Source organism: Crocodylus porosus, unplaced genomic scaffold, assembly GCF_001723895.1.
Source record: "Crocodylus porosus isolate Cpor-Errol unplaced genomic scaffold, CroPor_comp1, whole genome shotgun sequence".
NCBI lineage: Eukaryota > Metazoa > Chordata > Crocodylia > Crocodylidae > Crocodylus > Crocodylus porosus.
In genome coordinates, this window is record NW_017728950.1 from 72,224,295 (window position 1) to 72,244,855 (window position 20,561).

At 40.3% G+C, this 20,561-nt stretch overlaps 1 protein-coding gene across 6 annotated transcripts in view; it reads left to right on the top strand.

Annotated features, from left to right (window-relative positions):
* The window catches only part of NTRK2 (neurotrophic receptor tyrosine kinase 2), a 318,801-nt gene that overhangs the window by 182,094 nt on the left and 116,146 nt on the right, over positions 1-20,561 (top strand). For 5 of the 6 annotated variants that reach the window (XR_002104663.1, XM_019554967.1, XM_019554969.1 and 2 more), the window contains one exon: positions 7,974-8,162. Coding sequence is in view for 5 of the 6 variants with exons in the window: in XM_019554967.1 (XP_019410512.1) it covers positions 7,974-8,162 (189 nt within the window). In the remaining variant the exon portion in view is untranslated. The remainder of the gene's footprint in view (positions 1-7,973; positions 8,163-20,561) is intronic. The other variant, XM_019554968.1, reaches the window with a different exon arrangement.

A 20,561-nucleotide genomic window follows, 5' to 3' on the forward strand; every position in this document is an offset into this window, starting at 1 on the left:
GCAGGGCAGGCCCTACGAGGAGAGGCTATGGGACCTGAACCTGTTCAGCCTCCACAAGAGAAGGCTGAGGGGGAATCTAGTGGCCTGTTACAAACTAGTCAGAGGGGACCAGCAGGCATTGTGGTAGTCCCTGTTCCCCCATGCACTACCAAGAGTGACTAGGAATAATGGTCACAAGCTGGCAGAGGGTAGATTTAGGCTAGATATCAGGAGGCGCTACTTCACTGTCAGGGCAGCTAGGATCTGAAACTTCCGGTGGTGCTGGCTCCTACCCTGGGGGTCTTTAAGAGGAGGCTAGATGTACACCTTGCTGGGGTTGTTTGACCCCTGTACTCTTTCCTGCCATGGCAGGGGGTTGGACTCAATGATCTGCTCAGGTCCCTTCCGACCTTACAAACTATGAAACTATAATACCTCTATGGGGAATATACATCTTGGGTGTAACAATATGACTTTGAACAAACAGCCAACATATACCACCTCTAATAATAGGCTGAATAACACAGGTATGCTTTAAAGACAGCTTAGAGAAGGGTGACAGCATGTTTTTACCAAAGTTTATGGTCATGAAAGGAAGGAGAAAGTGCAAAGATATTTGTTGGAAAAAATGACTCATAAGTATTGCACTCTTTGCGGAGCTGTTCATCATTTGCAGTCTGATCAAATGATTTCAAATCAAATCAAATCAAATCTGATGAGAGGGAGAGGGTGTTATTAGAGACGTGTGTTTGTGGGAAGTGGGGAGGGTGCAAAATAGGAAAGTAGAGAATCAGGGAAACCTATCAAAATGGTGGTCTCATGAATCACTGTTCTAGTAGAAAACAAAAGTCTGCAGGTGTTCAGGCTCTTTCTCCTAGAGCAAAAATGGCCTCTTCAGGAGAAAAATAACCCAGGAAAAACCAGAGTTAAATTGCTCCTGGAAGAGTTTTTCCCATGAGACTGAACGTTTGCACACTTTCCTCTGGCTTAACTTCTCCTGGGGACTAGGAAGAGTGGAGCCAGGGGAAAGGCTCCCATGCCTTCCTGAGATTGGGTTCACCCACGTTTGAAGAAGCTGTGGAGGGCAGTGAGTGCACACTGAGGAAAGGTGTTCATGGACTGCTCTGACATCTGGCTCCAGAAGGAACAAAACAGTTGTCTTTTAGTCAGGAATTGATAACGTTCTTGAGCCAAATGTTCTGCTGGGGGTCACTGGGCAAACACCTTTGAAGTACATGAGCTGTAAAGCATTTATACCAACAGAGAATTTAGCCCTGTTTGTCAGAGGACAAACTGAACCATAAAGTCAGTATTAAAGGTGTCAAGATGCATTCTTTACCCTCCATTTGTAGTAAGGAACTAGTGAAAGGGCTACAGCTTCAAATGGCTCACAGGAGGTTCTTTGATGCCGTTTCAAGGGAGACATGGAGAAGGAGTAGGTTTTAAACACGTTATCCCCATCAAATCATGCCGCACAGTTGACTGTGAGTACACATAAGGTACATCATTTGTCTTTTAACCACATGCAGTGGAGAGAAGCACATGGACCCAAGGGACTGTTTGTGACAATCTGATTCAGTGCCTGAAGCTGTCTGTAAGCAAGGCCATGCCAGGTGTAAACCAAAACCATATGTTCTTTCCTTTGAGAGTCATTTGCTGCAGTGGATTTCTGGTTCAGCCTCTGCAAGCTTCTCCCCTGGTTCGGCCTGTGTAAGTCTCTCCCTTTGTGCGATTGCTTCACAGCTTTTGTCTAAGCATGCTCAGCCAAGTCAATCTCGGGTCATTGTTTGGTTTGGGCCTCATTCCATGTTTTGAAACCTGGGAAGGTGATGTGCATTATTTCAGTGGCAGTCCACAGTTAGACATGTTGTAAAAACTAAAGATCCTAAGTTCCACAGGAAATCAGGAATCATGTGGGGGAAGAAAAGACCCAGAAACCAACACGAAGAAATGATGGTGTGAACAGAACCCAGTGGACTTTCTATAGAAAAGTCTATTAACTCTATTTAGCAGTATAGCTGAAGTAGCAGCAGAGAAAAAAAAAACCATGCAACTCTATTCTGGTCAGAAATGTTCAAGGTACTTAAATGATTTAATCTAGTAAGAGCATTTTTCCCCAAATTTAAGGAAAATGTAATATTGAGCCTTTTTACAAGATCAGTAAAACTTTTGTGTGGGCCTAAATGCCACTTCAAGGTACTAGCTAGTGACCAGAAGAGTGGAGAGATGCATTGCTCCAGGGAGAACTTAAGACAGAAATTGTGTTTCAGGGTGTTCTGTACAAGTCTGGACAAATCACACAGGTTTTATTCCTTCTGTGCCCATCAAAAATTGGTGCTAAAGGAATTGCAGATTACAAGTAATCTGGCAGGACTTGCAGTGAGCATGCTTCCTCTGTATCCCTGAGGGCTGTCGAAGGCCCCTCTACATATGCAGGTAAAGGCGCAATGGGATCTAATGTGCAATCCTATTACACGAGTGGCAGGAGGCACAATTGTGGGATCTCGCATTAGATTGCATTGTGCCTTATTGTTGGCACAGGGAGGTCCCAGGATCCCCCTTCACCAGCTCTCATGGCTGTGAACCCCACAGCTGACAGGGCTTACATTGGGGACATCTGGGAGATTGCTGCCCCCACTGCATGCCTTGTGAGGTGCACAGTGGGGACAGCGGGAAGAATGCTGCTGCTGCTGCAAACCCCGTAGCTGGCAATGCTGCCCCCACTGCAAGCCCTGCAACCAATGGGGCTTACAGTGGGGCTGTGTTCTTCTCGCTACAAGCTCCGCAGCTGCTGAAGCTCGCAGTCAGGGCAGTGCCAGGAACACTGCCACCACAGTGAGCCTTGTCAGCTATGGGGCTGGCAGTCTGTGTTCATCCCTGCGGCTGGGAGCCCCTCAGTTGATGGGGCTCCCAGCGTCAGGGGAGCACTTGACCACGTGTTCAGTTAACGACATTATTAAAGCAAACTACAAAGTTTTTCTACATTTTTTGTGGAATAACATTGTAGTTTATTGCTTGTTTTATCATGCCATGAATTGCTTGAATGTGTAGCTGGGTCACAACTTAAGGCACGATTAACTGATTAATCATGCCTTAAGTGTAACATGTAGAGGGGGGTCCACATTACCCAGGATTCAGTTCCAATCTCAGACTGCTTAGCTTGCAAGATCAGATGGGAACAAGTGCATTCAGTCCATTTTGGCCACTCATTACCCAAGCTGATGCAGCTTCCTCTGTTGTGCTAGTGAAAATACTGTGGGTGTGAGCAATACCTCATCTCCTCTCCACCCACATTGAGATAATATAGTTGTCACTGGTCCTACTGTGGAGTGTGCTGTACCGTCTTCCCTTGCATTTCATAGTAACACAAGGCTCTGTCACAGTCTCTATTTTTTCTTCTTTTATAATTTAGAAAATATTTTTACAAGTTCTCCCTTTTCATTTAATCTTTGGGGTGATATGTATGTAGCCAACATGTTACATAATTCTGTGTGGGGGATATTTTCTTCCATGTGCAAAGACAGCACAGGAGGCTCAGTTTCTTTGCAAGCAGGTGAGAGAGAGGCTCAGGAGTTCAGATATATTTTCTCATAATTGTTATCCAAGGCAGACTACTATTTCTTATTTGGCTCCAGTTTCCATCTTCTCAAGATAAGAAGTACATTCTTAAAGTGAAATCAAATGAAGATGTTAGGCAGTTGAGGATGGTGAAAAACACTATTGTTTCCTTAAAAGCTCCACCCCAGAAAGACCTGACTTTATTATTTCTAAATATGTATTTTAATATTATTAGTATTTTTTCCATTGAAGACATTTTATTTAAAATCTTCAAACTTGTGGCATAAAACCAATCTTGGATTTGAAAAAAGCTAAATTAGTAGTTAGTAGGTGTCGGCAAATGCATATCCAGCTCATTCTGCCTCTGACAAGTAATTAGCTGCCCCCAATTAATCAGGATGAAGCAATATGTAGGCACTCTTTGAGAAATTAGCCTTTGGTTCTTGTAAATGATTCATGAAAAGGCAACTTCAGTTTTTTGCCAGCACAGAATAGCCACTTTCAAATTGCATAGACTTTAGTCAGTGCAGTAAGGATAAGGACATAGGATGTAACTTCATGTCAAACAGTTAGTCTGTCAAATACACAGGCAGTGAAATGGTTTGTACTCCAGTTTACTCACATTCATCAAAGGGCCCCGTCAAAGTGGATTTTTGAATTGGCGTAAGTTCAGCAGTTTCCTGACCCACAAAAATCACCATCTATTGGGTTCTGTGTATTAAAAAGATATTTCTAAATGTCATTGCTTTAGCTGGTTCCTTACAGTAAACGTAGTGTTCTCAGGTGCTACGACATACAATAATCTCCCAGAGCTGAATGCTCTTGATTACATGGAATGAAGTGGTTCCTACCATCAGAAATCACTTTGTCCTGATAAGAACCCCTTTCAACTACATCAGAAAAATAAGTAAGTCTTGGAATCTAACTGGTGTCACACAGAAAGCCATTTTAACTTGTTGTTGTAATTTCATATAACTGGATGCATGAAGCCTTCAACAACTTTTTACTCATATTACTTTGCGGTGGGTTACGATGAAAAGAAAATCAAAATTGTACCATATAAAACTGGATGCCAGAATCCATATTAGCTTAAAACTGAGCAGGTTAACAGAATGTGCCAGTATTTGCTGTCCTTTTTACAATCCTATAAATGTGGGTAATGTAATGCCTTTCCCTTCTAATCCTCCATATATGGTGGGAGTGAAGCAATGACAAAGAAGTCTTCTTCATATTAATCTGAGAATGCTGAGGTTCCAGTGGAGGTAGAAGTGTCTCTACAACGAAGAAAACTTAATAAAAGGTTGCAGTAAAATGGATTTTGGCCCTTTGTACACTGATGCATTAAAATAAAGAGGATAGCATGCCAAACAAAATATATATTGTTTTGTCAATCTAGTGGTACCATTGAGATTTAGTAGGTTCCAAGGTACAAGTCTAAGGAGTGTTTTCTCTAGAAAAAAATTAAAGGTTTTTTTTTCTTGTTATTCTCATCCTTTTCACGTGGTATTCTGTAAAATGCCATCCAACAGTGCAGCAACTTTAGATGTATATCCATTGTGCCAGCTTAAGAAATCCTCTTCCACGGTTTGTTGTGCTCTATATTTCATGATATAAAAAGTTGCACCATAACTTCTCCAAAAATCCTGCCCTCAATTCTTGAAGCTTTGCAAGTAAAATATATCTTCTAAGGACCTGAGTGATCAGTAATGACAAAAATAACATATGCATTAATATTTCACTTGATAAATTGCGAAGATCTATGCATTGCTTAAATTTGTCAACAGTACCTTTCCAGCAAAGTGCAAGGCATTTGAAAAATTACCTCTCATGTTTCAGGCAGAAAGGGAAAAAGCACTTTTTCAAACAATGAAAACATTTCCCTTATGGATAGTTAAACCAGAACCATGGTTTAAATTGGGAAGAAATTAGGACAGGGATGTTCCTACAACTGACCCTTTTAGGCTATGGTTGTAATATTCACGTTGGATTATTTAAAAGTAAAATTCCTATGAAGTATCCCATGTAATGATAAATGCTCTTTCTTGCCTAGAGAGGAGAACTGTGTGAGAAACTGTTTTTCCTCTTGAAACCTTGTCCTCACCTGGCATCCATGACCTTATCCTCTCCTGGTTCTTTATTTACATCTTTAAATGATCAGCCAGTATGTCCTTTGGTAGATCTTCCTTAAACCTTTAGCTTTCTGTGGGATGTCTCAAGGTCATGTTCTTGGTCCCTTTTCTTTTTTCCTCTACACTTTATCCCAGTCTCATACACAAAACCAGCTACTAGGGCTGTGTGACATTTTGGTCTCTGATTTGATTTGGTGGAGATTCGGCGTGATTCAGTGGCTGAATCTCTGAATCCGAAGCAAATCAGAGGACCCTTTAATCTCTCCAAATCAAATTGGAACCCTCCGAATCAATTTGGAGAGATTTGGAAATTTGGACATAGACACAGCTTTAAAAGTTTTTTCTACATACCTCTAGGTAGCAGGGACTTGTGAAAGCTGTGATGCTGGGGTGCATGGAGTGTCCCACAGAAGTGCAGGGGGCTCCCCAGTGTGCTCAGCAGCAGACCCAGGAGTGCTGGTCTGGAAAGCATACTGGGGGACTGTGATTTAAGTTAAACCAGGAAGGGGTCTGGGACAGAAGTTTCATAAACTGGTTTGATCCAAATCATTTAAGTCTGATACTACATTCAAGCAGGTTTATCTTAAACCAGTTTCAGCCATTTTGAAACTGTTTTTTGTGCACTTAGCTTCTGTTCGGTTACAGGTTTAAACCAGTTTCTGATCACTTACTGGTTTATGTGTAACTTCTGTCCCTAGCCTTAATGTGCTATGACTATCTGGCTATCGTGATGATTGTCCTATTGTTATGCTTTCTTATCTTTCTGCCTCTGTTGTTTCTTGTCTTAGACTGAAACTGTAAGCTCTTTTGGGCAAGAACTGCCTTTTTGTTCTGTGTTTTTGCTTCACTCAGTGTTGTGGGGCTGTGGACTCCTGGGAGCTGGTATGATGTTGATGATAATTTTTAGTTTGAGGTTGTAGCAGGCTATACAGAGGATGGCTTAGGGATAATGCTGCCTTTATTTAACAGTGATTTTCTTTCTGTGGTCATAGTGTAAAGTGTGGAATATACAGGATTAACTAAAGGGAGAGAGCAATTAACCAACAAACTAACAGAACTAAAGAGTTATTTGGATACTCGGGCTGACCTTGGATGTGCTGTGGGATGTTATCAGAGGCCCCTTTGCTTCATATGACAAGGGCATTATCGGTCATAAGTTTATTTTACCAGTTTTTAAAGCACTCATTATTATGGCAAGTACTTCTTTTAATTATAAGGAAAGAAGATTCCTGCCCACTCTGCCCTCCTTGTCTAAGTACATACAGTCAAAAAGCCAAAGGCTGAACCAGTTCAATCTTTGCAGGTTAGTCTAAGCTGCATAAATTGAACCAATAAGCAAGCGAACAGATGTTCACTTTTGATTCTGGAAATACAGCCACATGTTGGAGTGGTCCAGGCCAGAAGCTGGGGGTGCAAGAGCATGCCTCCCTTTTCGGCTGAAGCCAGATAGCTTGGGCCAAGGCTAGCCTGCCTACCCTGTAAGGGAGGTGGGAGTTGTGCAGGAGGTGCAAAGCATCATGGAATGCTGTGGGACTGAGAGTTACGTTGAATCTGGAGGGGATCTGGGACAGAAGTTCAATAAACCAATTTAAACTAAATCAGTTAAGTTTAATACTACGTCCATCCAGGTTTATCTTAAATCAGTTTCAGGCATTCTGAAAGTGGTTTATGTGCACTGAACTTCTGTTGTGTTACAGATTTGAAACCATTTCTGATCACTTGTACTGGTTTATGCATAATTTCTGTCTCTAGCCCTTGTGTATCCACCCAACACATGCCATGGTTCCACAGGCCCTGAATTTTGCTTAAAGCCTTTTAACCTGTCAGAGTTTAGGCAATTTTTCTTTGTCAGTATGAATGCATGTCACACATGAATCTGTCTCACTGTAAGGCTATTTCAAAAGAAACCTCTGCTTTGCTTGAGAAGTCCTTATTGGTGTATGTTCTGAGCAGGGTTTATTTCAAACAAGTAATGAAGACAGCTATAACTTACTTCTGGAAACAGTGGAGAAGTGAGATGTTTAATAAGAAACTACATTTAGATGTTTCTCCCATAAACATGCTGTACTGTACCTAAACACATCAACATATCCAAACCATGCAGTCAGCCACTCCAGTTACTTATATCTCAAAGCTATAATGTCTCACTCTCCATCAGTATATCTCATACCTCTTTCCCACATATATCTAGTTAGTAAAGTAGAGAATTATTGGCACATGCAGCCACACCTGTCAGTGCTGAAGGAGATGGCTGAGGGAGGGGAATTTTTTCCTGAGTTACAGGGGAGTCTTTGTTTCTAACTCTAGGTCCTTCTTCAGTTATCAGCAATGATGATGATTCAGCAAGTCCCCTCCATCATATTTCAAATGGGAGTAACACTCCATCATCTTCTGAAGGCGGCCCAGATGCTGTCATCATCGGAATGACAAAGATTCCTGTCATTGAAAATCCTCAGTACTTCGGGATCACCAACAGTCAACTGAAGCCAGACACCTGTAAGTACAGATATTTACATATATGTTGTTCATTTATTTTTTTCTCAGTGTTGCTGAGTCTTTTTACTAGAGCTAATAGAAATATTGTGCAAATTACCAGGAGCAGAAGAATAGAATAAAAATGCATGGAAGATATTAAAGACATTGTACTTAAAATGAACTGCTTTACATCTGTCAAAGCTAGTGGTCCAAATTCAGCCCTTGTGACTGGTCACCTAAGTTAGCGCAATTAACTACTTAGAGCCGGATCCAAAGTCTGTTGAAGTCTTTCCACTGATTTCAGCAATCTTTGGACCTGTCTGGGGCCCGGATTTTAAATTTGTCTCAAAGGTTTATCAGGTCAAAGTATATTTGGCTTTGGACCAAAATCAGAAGACAATATTTGCACAGCACCTTTACATATGTTCTAATACCAAATTCATTTTCTTGTGATAATGGATATAAATTTACTCTGAAATATGCTTAGCAAAGGTGACAACTTTTATTCTTTTATCTAGCTAGCTCAGTCCTTTCAACTGGAAAACATGTTTAATGTTTAAGCTAAGCATTAAGTTTTATTTTTACTGCCGAAAACCAAAAATCTCTCAAATACATGTTTTTAGATCATCAGGTGCAGACATGTGAAGTCAGTATTTAAAAAAAGTACTCCACCCATCAGTTACTGACCTCCATATCAAAAAAAAGTAATTTTGCTAATGGGCATTTGTAGTGTGGCTCTTGAAATGCTAAATTTCGGAGTACAGCAAATTTTTAACAAGTATCTTAAGAAAATTATAATTGATATCAGTAGCCACAGTTAATATGCTACAGGAGAACAAATGAAGACTGGTATTTATGGATGAATCCTGGCACTAGCCAATTGTGCAGGAGTGGCAGCTGTAATCAATGTTACTTAATGGTTTCCATTTTCAGTCACTCATAAACTTCTCATGCTTTTATCTTTTGGATTGACATTTTTGAGGCTTGATTCCTAGTGATTATTTAATGCTTCTGCAAAAACAGGCTTAGAGCATGAGTAGAAGGAGAAAAATTATATGTCCATATTATAAAAAAATCAGACTACCATTTTTTGAACAGCATGAAAGAGCCAGAGGTTGAAAACAGAAGAGGAATATCTTTAAATGTTTCAGTGAAAATTGATTCTGATTTAAGCAAGTTATAGGCCTTTACAAATTGTATTCTGCCAAATACATAGCAGATTTGGTGCAAACTTTTCCATAAACTGATAGGGGGGCTGATCTATTTCCCAGGGAAGTTAATAGAGGGATTCTTACTGATTGAACTGGACATTGAGTCAGACAAAATGCATGTAGCTAAGGGAGCATACTGTAGTTTTGTGGCAAAAGCTGTAGGCTGGATACTGAGACTGAGTCAACAAACTTGGTTTCAAGCGGTATATAGAATACACAGGATGTAACAGGAACCCTTCCTCTATAGTGTGTGTGTGCATGTGTGTATGTGTGTTGGAGGGGAGGGAGTGAACATATATAAGGGTTGAAGTCAAGACATCTACTTCTCCTATGAACTGTAATTTCAGTCCACAGGTGAGGCATCCAAAGTGGAGCATTAGGAAGCTGTTTCAATGCTAAATCTAGCATTCTCTGCTTTTTATTTATAGCGTTATGTAGCATTATTTTACAGTTTGACATCTTTTATACAGTAATCCTCTGCTAAAGGATCTCAAAATAATTTGACAAATCATGTGCCTGTGCATAAATATGTTTTTGTACTTGACAAGGTTAAGGAGAACATTGCATAGATGCATTGTGAGGACAGCATCAATCCCTGAGATTTGAAACCACTAAAGAATCACACGTGGGGCAAAATGCCCACATGCCATTGACAATGTTCTGTAAAAGCCCATGTTTATGAAAAAGAGGCTTTTGTACTTCTGTTCCCAGCTGCATTGAACCACATTATAATTGTTCTTAAAACAAATTTCCATGAGTTCAGTTTCTGATTTTCAACAGTAATGTAAAAAAGTATGCATCTGTTGCTTTTGAAAAAGAATTGTTCCAAAACAAAGAACGCTTTTGAATAAGAAGTTGGACCTTAGAGAAGCATTGCTTTAGAGTTGAGAAACTAACTAAGTTCTGATCCTGAGGCGACTTCAAGTTTGTTTGATTTTGAACACTGTGGATATTCCAGTTACATTCAGTGAAATAAATCAGTGCGTAAAGTTAAGCATGTGCATAAATGTTTGAAGAGAGAGCCCTGATGTCATATGACTATGCATGAGAAGAGCACTACGTTTGAACACGGAGGGAAAAGCTGGGCACAACAGGTCATTTATATGTTGTGTTGCTCATCCCCATATTTGAGATATATGAGTTTTTATTGTTTTAAACAAATAGACTGAGGTAAACTAGTGCAACATAACCTAATAAAACCAAATCAGATTTCTTCTACCACACTAAGCATGTCCAATAGAAAGGGTAATTTGAATTGTCTAAGACAGAATTATTTCACATATACTCTCTCTATCTCACTCACTTTTTATTAGAGAGCTGCACGTGTCCTCCTTTAAACTGTAGGTCTCCTCCTGATTTCTCTTTCTGCCATCATTTCAAGCTATAGGTTCAGTAGCTCTCATAGTGGTTTCTTGTTTACAGTAATACCAGCTCCAAATGTCATCTGGTTTCTCATTTTGAGTTAAATAATTAACATTTATGTTTATTTCCTACCCAGCTTAAATATTGTTTTCATCTAAGCAATAGATACACCATTGATGACTGTCAGGCTGGAAAATAACTTTGTGGTTTAATATATGTTGCTCTGTGGTTTTTGGGTTAAGTGAAATTCCATGCATACAGTAAAGCTGTATTATTATGGAATTTAAAGGAGTGTGTTTGCAGCGAGATGCCCTTATCCATTTTGCTGGGGTCATCTGATCCCAGCAGTCTTTCCTGCCCAAGTGCAGGGGTGCTGCACCCAATTATCTGTAAGGTCCCCTCCAGACCCTAACAACTATGAAACTATGACTTTAAGCCATATTTTATCCTCTTATCAACAACTTGTTCTTATATATAGCGCATCAAACTCCAGCACAAGTTTTAAGAAGTACATGTATTTAAAAACTATTACAGTAAATCCCATTTGAGATTCCACCACATCACCAGTACGTTAGTACTTCTGCCACGGCAACAATTGTTTCTGAGAGATACCAGCTTCTGAAAAGTGCAGTTCTAGAAATGAAGGGAAGAAAGGTAATGCTGTTCCTCTCCAGTTCTAGTACATCCTTTTAAGGTGGAAGAACCAAAGTGATTGCAGTAAACCTCATGCAGGTCCAACAACTGGTTCTAATCGGCACCCAGAAGTACAAGGGATGAAATTCTGGCCCTAATGTCACCTGGAATGTTTGTCTAGAATGTAACCAAATGATCTGATGGATGTATTGATGTACTGCACTGGAAATGTGCTCCCTCCTCCATTCATGCATGTGTAATATTTTCCATCCTGGCCGCACAGGACCTAGCCATCCATTCTCCTCTACCTGTCCAGCCAGCCCACAGGATTCTATTACAACTCCTGCCCTTTGTGCACCACTGTGGCTCTTCATTTACCTGCTCTGGACACTCAACTGCTGCTGGCCTCAGCTCTTTCTGGCCTTTGTCAGGTTCCTCTACCCTTATGGAAGACCTCAGTATTTCCACATTGAATTTTTGCATGTTGCTAGCATACAGAGTAACTTAGGGTCCACACTATACTGATTCACCTGCTTTTAGTTACAGTCATGAGGGAATGCTCTTGCTTGAAGCTGCCTGGCTAGTTGTGACTAGCCAACTTTCAAATTCGGGGAGAGGGTTTGCAGTCTGGGGTGGCATAATGAACTTTGCAGTGAGATCATTCCTAAATGAAGTTGCAGTGTGCTAGACAGAGCCTGTGGCTTGATCACCTGCGAATGACTTTCCACGGTTGCTGTTGAAACTAAGCCATGACACTGTAGTGAAATAATCTGCAGATGCAAGAATCTCATGTGGATGGCAAATCCAGAAATTATTTTCCCTTGGAACAAATCTAATAGTCATTTCACATGAGAACTCAATGGCTGCTAAATATCTTAAATCATCACTTAGCTTGCTGAAAACTGCTTGGAGTATATCAGACCATTACTTTTGCATTTAAATGATTAGGAGAAGAAATCCACACAGTATTCACACATTGCCTTGTTGAGAGTAATGTGAAAAACAAAACTTCAGGACAGGAGATGCATAAAACATCGGTGGGATTGTACTGGTTGTAAATCAGGGGAGAATCAATAAGTTGCAACTGTCAGGTAAACTTTATGATTTAGGTTACAAACAGATGTTGCCCTTGTCCCGCCATATACCATTTTATGTAGGAGAAAATGCAAGTATACTGCTATCCTTGCCCTTGTTGCATCGCAAGCACCCAAAAAGGGCCACATGACAATTGCTACTAACCTTTTCTGCAGCTTTATTGCAGTAGACATGTGTACGGTTATGGGTGCTCTTGGGTGCACATGTCACGCTGCCTGGCCCCAACCCAGGGCACACATCTGCAGAGTTGGGAAACCCCCTGTGGAGTCCCCATTCTGCACTTGCAGACGAAGAGCCCAAGAATAGCCCTGCATGGGATTCCCAAGACACATGTTTCATGCGGCCAGGCCCTAACCTGAGGTGCGCTCTGCAAGTACAGAGCAGGGACCCTATGTCAGGGTGTTCCTCAAGTTTACAGATATGCATCCTGAGTCAGGGTTAGGCACCTGGAACTGCTGTCCCACAGGATCAGGCTCAGGACAACAGTCCCAGGCAACATCTGTCTATGCCAATCCAGCAGATCAGCTGTGCCAAAATTGGCCTGAGTTGCACACAGGCAGATTCTACTGAATGAAACTAAGTGCAAAAATTGATCTTTACCTTCTTTTTGGTTCACATATCCCAGTCCATAGGCCAGTTTTTGGTCTCAGGTTCCTTAGGGTAAATCTGAAACAATCCATTTGGCTCATTTGCTAAAACGAATTAATTAAAAATCCTTATAGCAAATTCCTAGATTCAATCCTTCTTTTTCCAGTTAGATTTTTTTCAAGATATTTTCACTATTGCAAAGTAACATACTGGGCAGTGGTGCTAATTTGTTCCCATGCGGTTTATCAGCTGAATATCTGTGCTAATGGATAGGACACAAAGGCTACAAACAGAAGTTGCATTTGTCCCATAATAAACTATTTTAACCTGGGACAAAGTACAGTTGTCCAGATATCCAGAATAAAACTGAAAAATGTTTGTAGGATAACAGCTAACAGTTTATCTTTGGACATTGAAAATGTATCTCAACAGTTATCCCGGGATTGTATCACTGAATCAGTGGCAGAAAAGTGTCAGTGAATTTAGCTGCTTAGTAAACCCTGATTAGAAAGGTGACGTGTGTGAATACTGATTCATAGTTTCTAGGATCCCACAATACTTCTGTTCTGGGACAAACACAGGCACAACTTGTCCAAGGACAGATGCAGTGTTTCTTCTTAAACAAAGTCATGTTCACTTTAGAAAAAAGTGGTGAAATCTGTCTTTCATATGTAGAAGTCTGGTGTGCCAGGGTATTTCTGATGCCTTTATGAAATAATCAGTGATCCTTTTTTTTTGTGCTAAGGTGTGTGTACATACTGTGTGTATGTTTGATTATGGAAATTTAGCTGCATGCAGTGGGAAAAATATTAAGGCTTAATTTTTTAAAATAATATAATAGCATGAGCTTCTGTCTCAATAGATTAAAATAAAATGATTAATCTGAACTTCAATGAACTTCAATTAAATATCACATACTTTTTATAAGACAGTATTAAAAATAAAGGCTGGGTTAGTGAAAAATTATTATTATTATAATATTTAGCTCAAATGCTTCTAATGTAATAGTTTTCCTAACCATGCATGTCTTAATTCAACTACTTATGGCTAGAGTTAGTAAAATGCACTAAAACAGTTTCCTTTATGGTACAGAAGTCTGTCCACATAAGTGCTATGAATTATTTTCACCTTTCCAGTTGGCTTTTTGCTAGGGAGTTCTGCTGCCACTTGCCAGTTGCTAGAAATAATTGCTCTAAATTAATTTCTACTGATTTTGCAGATCTGCAAATATTAATTTACAGTCAGTCAGTAGTTACATAGTAAATTCCTGATAGCACATATAGTGGTTATCTTAGAAAAACAGGAATTGAAAGGGCACCTCCCTTTCTGAAAAGACTGACCCTTTCAATAAACTGCAGCCTTAAGATGTCACACCCATGTTGTTAGAGTTAGAGCTGGTCTTTTATTTAGTTTAATGTGCCCTGAAGTTACAGATCTTTTAAATTTAAGAGTGAAATAGTAGTTATGTTGGACAGTAGGAGAAATACCACCTCCCTCCAGGCTCTGCTCCAGGTCTAAGAGCAGGGAGAGAGAGAGAATTGTTATCAATTACCATGTTTTTATCATGAATCTTACAGTTTTGGGATATTCTTGTTAAAGCCCCAGATGAGTAGCTTGGCTTTTATTTAAAAAAAAAAGAAAAGAAAAGGAAATTCCTAGTCATCTTGGCTGTGGGAAAAAATTGATAATGTGCCAAAATGGCCACTAGAGGCTGAGAAATACAATAGCAAAGAAAGTCTGAGGTAGTTAGCCATGGTAGTCTTTAGTCGGTCAGAAGGCAGAGTAGATGTGTACCTTTATAGACTAACTAAATAAGATATATATAGAGAGAGAGCACAAGCTTTCATGAACCCAAGTCTTTTAAACCATACTTAAGCCTATAAGTTTATCAAGGAAGGACAACAGGGAATTGGAGATGCGCTATTTACCAGAGCGCCCCAGGGAGTAACTAGGAATAATGGGTACAAACTAGTGGAGAGTAGATTTAGGTTAGACATTAGGAAGAAATTTTTTACAGTAAGGGTGGCCAGAATCTGGAATGGGCTTCCAAGAGAGGTGGTACTGTCACCTAACTTTCAGGTCTTCAAGAGGAGGCTTGATAGTCACCTGGCTGCGGTCAACTGACCTCAGTCCTTTTTCTTGACAGGGGCAGGAGATCATACATGAGGATCCATTGTGGTCCCTTCTGACTCTCCAATCTATGAACCTTAACACAGTTCATTTTGTGGATGATATCTTCCATGATTTCACATTCAAACTGATTTTAATTTTTTTCTTCCTGAGAACAGCAAGCCTGAGGTGAGGGAAGTGTCATGAGAGGTTGAAGTGTTCTGCCACAACAGGCTTTTATGTCCTTTTGCAGCTGATGTCTGATTGGTGTTCATTCAGTCTTATACACAGAGATAGATCGCCCTGTCTATCTGATGTAGACAACAGACAGAAATTGTAAGCAGGTAATGACATATATGACTTTCATAGAACTGCAGGTGAATGAACCTTGGATTTTGTGGTCCTTGTTATTTGGTCCAGAGATGATGTGACCTGTACTGATGGGGACAAGTTTGTGCCCAGTGGCTACCTTGGTCATCCTTTTCCAAGAAGGGCTGGAGATTATTCATGATATGTCTTAGCTGTTCTAGCTGGGGGCTATAGGTAACAACCAGAGGGATTCTGTTGTTCTTGTCCCAGGGTTCTGGTGATGTCTGAGTCTGGCTTTGCTGATCTGAGTGGCTACAGTTTGGGGATTGTATTGTAATTGTAGGAGTCCCTGCTCCAGATCCTTATGGTGTTCATCCTGTTTGGTGGGAACAGATCTGCTTATAATGTAGAGCTTTTAGCTGTAGACAGTAGATCTAGTGGTGGGCTTAGGGAAAAAGCTGATGGCAGGGAAGTTCATTGTGGCAGTCACTTGGTTTCTGATAAAGTGGTAGTGACAATGTGGCCATTGCAAACCTTCACTATAGTTTTAGGAAATGAATCTACTGCAGAGTATTCCAGAGTTAGTTTGGTGGAGGGGTGGAAATTGTTAAAGTCTTGGTGAAATTCTCCAAAGTTTCCTTCTCATGTGTACATATTATGAAGATGCCATTAATGTACCTGAGAGCGGGAAGAGAGGGTATCTGCAGAGGAAATGAACTTCAAGGTCTGTCATAAATATTTTGGCACATTGGGGGCCATATGTGTGCCCATGGCAGTACCATTTGTTTGTAGGTACACGGAATCCCCGAACCTGAAATAGGCATGTGTACAGACAAAGCAAGAGAGTGTAAAGGAAACATAAGCAATTTTCTCATCAGGGTTTTTGTTATTTATGGCTTGTAATCCATCCTCTTTGGGGGAGTTAGTGTACAGAGACATAACATCCATTGTAGCTAATATGGCACCGCTGGAAGCTTGTCAATGGAGCCTAGTTTCTTTCAGAAATTGATGGCGTCTTTCAAATAACTGGCATCTCCAGTGGCATATAGGAGTAGGATAGAGTCAGCATAGCCAGAAATTCCCTTTGTGATGGTACCAATGTCAGAAATATTGAGACATCATGGGTTGCCAGGTTTGTAGGTTTTAGGTGATAAAAAGTTGCCTGGCTTTGGTTCCCAGGAGGCAGAAGCAGTAATCTTTTCCTGTATTTCCAAAGGTAGCTTCTTTAAGAGTTTATTTAGTTTTTAAAATCCAGTTTGAACAGGAAATTGCAGAACAAGAAATAGTCTTCAAACAGTGTGTTAAGAATGGTTTAAACAGGGACTATCGATTCATATCCCATTATCTTGATTAACTTTTGTGACTGCTCTATTCCTATGGCAGCGGTTCCTAAACTGCGGGTTGCAATCCCAAATGGGGTCACAACATCAGTGGATGGGGTTGTGGGAGTGGAGGGCTGTGGGTTGGAAGTGAGGGGCCATGCTGAGGAAATGGGGCTATAATTGGGGTCATGCTGAGGAGCAGTTTGGGAAGCACTGTCCTATGGGTTCTTTGCCTGTATGCCTCTCACAGCACTCAGCTCTTCCTCCTCCCTCTCCCTCCTGCTTTCCTACCTGTTGTATTTTCATTGCTCACTCCACTTTATACTCTGCTCTATGCTGTTCTTTCACAGCACTGGATTAAGTGAATTTAGGTTCATGAAAGCTTGTGCTCTGTGTGTGTGTGTGTGTGTGTGTGTGTACACACACACACACACACATATCTTATTTAGTCTATAAAGGTACACATCTACCCTGACTGCTAAAGAAAAAGACCCCAACATTTGTTAGTTTTTTAACATTAAATTAGAGTCAGCGTCATGATTTTGTGGGGCTGCAGCATGTTTTCCTAATATTTGTGGTTGGCAGGGCTGTGCAAGGAGAAAACCCCTGAGGGAGTGGGTAAGCAGGAAGGGCTCACAAGCAGGAAGGAATGGAGGCCTAGTAAGCATGTCAGAAAAGGTGAACTTGCAGGTGGGTTGGAGAATCTGCTACACCCAGTGAAGGGCTGTTGTGTATTGCCCTGCTCTTCCCTCTGGAATAAGCAGGAAAAGATTCATCAGACTGAATTGCAGTTCCTCTCTTATTTTCTTCTGAGGTAGCATACCTACAGGCTGCTCCACAGTTAGAGTACTGAGCAAGAACTCTGTTTTTCTTTATTAATTGTAGATCCAGTCTTACATGTGTAACAGTGGTAGACCTGATGATTCTGGCTCTGGTCATCCATCCTTGTAGAGATCCATGGGCCTACCTCCTTCAGGGAGGTGGGGTTTCACTCAATTATGGAAAAGACTGAAGTGTCTTCTCCCATACCTGAAATCTCCTAGGAGGCCAGGACAAGCAGTGTGAGGGACTGGTGTTCATTTCCTCCAAAACTATTAAAGGCAGCAGCAGGATCTAGCTGGCTACAACTCTTGTGGGAGTTCAAAAAGAAAGAGACTTTAACGTGGCCTGTACTCATGTACTTCTCATGTATTCAAGCCATCCTGGCAGAACATACAACCATAACCATGCAGAGTCCTCTACAGGGTCCTGGTCATACTGAGACATCTGAATCTACCTGCTGTATTGGGTGTAGGTAGCAGGGAGTGTGTTTGCTGGCCAGACAGGGATGATGCAGACATACCAGGTTGTTTATTTAAATTTTGATAGGGGGTCCATCTTGAAGGCTCCAGGGAATTTTATAAAATTTAATATATTTGCTAGTATAGAGAGAAAGTATACAGTGAATAGACTGACCAGATCAATCCAGCAACAATCAAATTCCTGAAGTAGCAACAGTAAATAACAATTAATGCCCAGTCATATGTAACAGTTCCATATCATTCACTTCACCTCAGCCCTCACTAAAGGTCTGAGAAAAAGACATGCTTCTTGGCTGCAGGTTAACATATCTAGACTCTTGTAGAGAGCCAACAATATCTCACAGAAAATACTCTGTGATTGCAGCCCCACCCTTTAAAAAAAAAAACCTGAGCAATTCCATTGATCACAGTGGAAACACGGATGTTCCACAAAAGCAGAAGCCGCCTCTCCGCCAACTAGACCCCACTGTAGAGCACCATACAGGGACTATTAAAAGCATGCAGAGCTTTTTACAGCTCTGCCCTTCACAAAAGGCATCCTGATCTAATCATTCAACAAACTGAAAACAAACAGCAGAATAGAAACAAAGCCAATGTTCAGTCAAATCCTGATTAAATGGAAACGCCTGCAAGCATGATCTTAACTTGTCAGACTTGGACTTGTTTGACAGCCAGGCTTCCAAAGGCAGGAATCTTCAGCCGGGAACATCCTACTGCCAAAATTTAAAATATAGATATTGAAAGCCAAGAGGCTGTTCATGGGCCTCAGCTGTCCTGGTAGGAGATATACGTTATGGGGTTTTTCTCCCCCTTATCAAGCTGCATCCTTCACTAAAATGTGTTTGCTTTACTGAACAGGATAAATATTTTTTTGGATTCAGCTGCATATTTTTATTGCTGTTTCAGATAGGTGCATCCCCACTCAAGTTGCATGTCTTGTTGATTGTCCTCAAATACCAGTGTAGGAAATGTTGTGCGTGTCCCTCGTGTGCTTCACTTCCATTAACCCAGCAGCAGATTTTTGCATTTTAGTCCGTGGAAGTTTGAGTCCGACATATTTTACTAATAATCTGCCTACATATTTCTTTTGCTCAACATACCAAATATAACTGAGAATAAATTTGGTAGAAATTAAAATGTTTACCACCTGCTGCTGTTCCTCTTTGAGTTCATCAAGCCAATAACTCCTTTAGTTTTAATCCAAATGGAATAAAACTTCCATAGACTGAAGCCTTCAGCTTGGAGGGAAATTGTTGAAGGTTTAGTAATACAGTAGTTCAACACACAGAATTGAGAATGTTCTTGATATCTTTATTTACTTGATAACTGCTTCATCATACCAGGAGCCTCATTATTAACATGAGGATGCATGCTATTTTCTGATCCTAATTTGTGAACTGTGCAGCTCAACTGGAAAGAAAACTTGTCTTCACAAAAATGCTCTTGAGTCAATGAAGTCTGTTGAAAGAAAACAAAATGAAAACTGAAGTATTAATTTCAATTAACAAGTGATTGTGATGAAACTTGAAATTTGATTATTTATGTCTGCATTGGAAGCCACATTAAAGTTAATATCTTTTTGAGTAAATTTGGCAGCTCATTTAGGCCCTGAATAATAAACCCCTTCAGCCAAGCACTCAAGTACCTCTGAATTTTAAGCACAAACACATTTTAAGCACAACACAGTGATCAGCTTCCATTTGGTCCATTTGGAAGCTGGTCACCTTGTGCTTGTGCAAAGATTCAAGGAGATGCATATTAACTTCTGAAGAGCGCATGTGGCTCTAGAGCCGCAGGTTGGCCACCCCAATCTCTGGAAATGCTTTACATAAAATGCAAAGGAGTTTTTTTTAATTTGGGACTTAGCCAAGGACACTGTTGGAGCCACAAAATAATGCAAAACCCCTTTTTACATTTACTACTACAAAGGCTTCATTAAATTTGGTCTTTTTCACGGTAAAAACTCTCTCAAAATGAGTACAGAATTTTGACTTCAGAGTATATAGTATACTATGAGAGTTCTTATCCATCTAACTCCATGATATACTGGAAGCTGAAGAAGTGTTCCAGTTTTCTTTGTAAGGCATAATTTCAAAATATTGTAAATCAGATTAAAGAAATTCTGTATATGAAATCTATATAAAATTATAATAAAGAACTCTGGTAAGACCCTTGGTGCTGCTCTTACTCCTAACAAAGTTAAAAGAACCAGGATGGGGCTCTTGATACTATTTCCTTGCTCCAGCAGGAGTTGTAGCTGAACAAAAAGCATGAACCCTGATGAAATTAGTAAGATGTTAATGCAAAATAGTAACAAAAATCAAAATGACTATAACATATTTTCATTTTATATTTCAACCCCTAATGAATGCAATGTGTGGCATTTTTCCTCTGGTATAAAAATATCTCATAAATCTTAGGTTAAGAGGAAATCAGAAGTAAATTAAATAACTTCTAACCAAAGTCATCCATGAATAAATCAAACATCAC